General features: G+C 52.6%; 1 protein-coding gene across 5 annotated transcripts in view; it reads right to left on the reverse strand.

Moving 5' to 3' along the window:
* Nucleotides 1-1,508, reverse strand: part of CSMD2 (CUB and Sushi multiple domains 2) — a 338,283-nt gene that overhangs the window by 16,554 nt on the left and 320,221 nt on the right. For all 5 annotated transcript variants that reach the window (XM_042015480.1, XM_042015478.1, XM_042015482.1 and 2 more), the window contains one exon: nucleotides 282-355. In XM_042015480.1, the coding sequence (XP_041871414.1) occupies nucleotides 282-355 (74 nt within the window). The remainder of the gene's footprint in view (nucleotides 1-281; nucleotides 356-1,508) is intronic.

Below are 1,508 nucleotides of genomic sequence, written 5' to 3' on the forward strand. Positions count from 1 at the left end.
AATCCATGGGATAACACATTAATCCATGGGATAACACGTTAATCCATGGGATAACATGTTAATCCATGGGATAACTGGGGAATCCATGGGATAACACATTAATCCATGGGATAACACGTTAATCCATGGGATAACTGGGGAATCCATGGGATAACATGTTAATCCATGGGATAACTGGGGAATCCATGGGATAACTGGGGAATCCATGGGATAACTGGGGAATCCAGGCCAAGGACTGAGCAGGGCTGGTTTTGGGGCACACCCCTCTTCCATGGCTGTACCTGGTATCCCTGGGAATTGTTCTGCATCCCAAAAAGAGGCACCCCAGGATCCGCACACGTCGTGAGGCTGGGATCTGGAAAAAACCAGGGAGAGGGTTTTACAGGACAGCTCAGATCCCTCCAGGCACATGGATCCTGCTGCACCTCTGGAACACGAGCGGGATTTGGCTCCGAAGGAACACACAGTGACACGGAAAAGCACACGGATCTTCTTGCTCCTGAAATCCCTGCCTGCAGCAGCACAAACGAACCAGGGGCGCTGCATCCCTCCGGAGAAAAAACCAGTAACACACACCTTGGATCAGGACAGCTCCGCCCTTTCCCTGGTTTCCACATCCATCCCCTCTGCTCCCCAGGGCTATCCCATTCCCCAAGGACCATGGTGATCCCATCCTCTTCCCTGCCCTCTGCTCCCACGGGCCATCCTGATCTCCAAGGACCACGGGATTGCCCGATCCCGTCCTCTTCCCTGCCCTGAGCTCAGTAGGAATTTTCATGGACCTCAGAGATCCAACATTTCCAGCAGCAGGAGGGGGCTCCCAACTCCTCAGATATGAGAAAGCTCCTGGAAAAATCAACAGGAAACCTGGCCACGAGTGTTTTTACATTCCTGTAGTCGATGCATTCAGAATATAACCAGGAGGGCTGAAATCCATGGAAAACAGCCTGAGATCGGTCTCTTCCCGAGGGGGATGAGGGTGGTGGCCAGGGAGCAGCCCTTTGTCACCACAGGAGCTCTGGAGCTCCAGAACACAGCTGGAGCCTCAGAAAAGCAAAGAACACAGTGACCAATTAGGGTTAAAAACCTCCCAGAAGATTCTGGAAGCTCCAGAAAACACCTGAGGAATGCCTGGAAATGTCATCCTGAATCCCAACAGCTCAGCAGGAGTTTGGTCTCTGTACACAGCCCTCACTCCCAGCATGGTTTGGGTTGGAAAGGAGCTTAAAAATCACCCAGTTCTGTGAGTGGGGACACTTCCCACCAGCTCAGGGTGCTCCAAGCTGGCCTGGGACACTTCCAGGGATGGGAATTTAAGCAGCAGGGCCTGGAGAAGGAAAAGGGGAGAAGGAAAAGGGGAGGAGAAGGGGAGAAGGAAAAGAGGAGAAGGAAAAGAGGAGGAGAAGGGGAGAAGGAAAAGGGGAGGAGAAGGGGGAGGAGGAAAAGAGGAGAAAGAAAAGAGGAGGAGAAGGGGAGAAGGAAAAGGGGAGGAGAAGGGGAGAAGGAAA

The sequence above is a fragment of the Corvus kubaryi genome, unplaced genomic scaffold (genome assembly GCF_017639235.1).
Source record: "Corvus kubaryi isolate FWS band 111438036 unplaced genomic scaffold, C.kubaryi_AGA036_p1.0 split3-37304, whole genome shotgun sequence".
Classification (NCBI taxonomy): domain Eukaryota; kingdom Metazoa; phylum Chordata; class Aves; order Passeriformes; family Corvidae; genus Corvus; species Corvus kubaryi.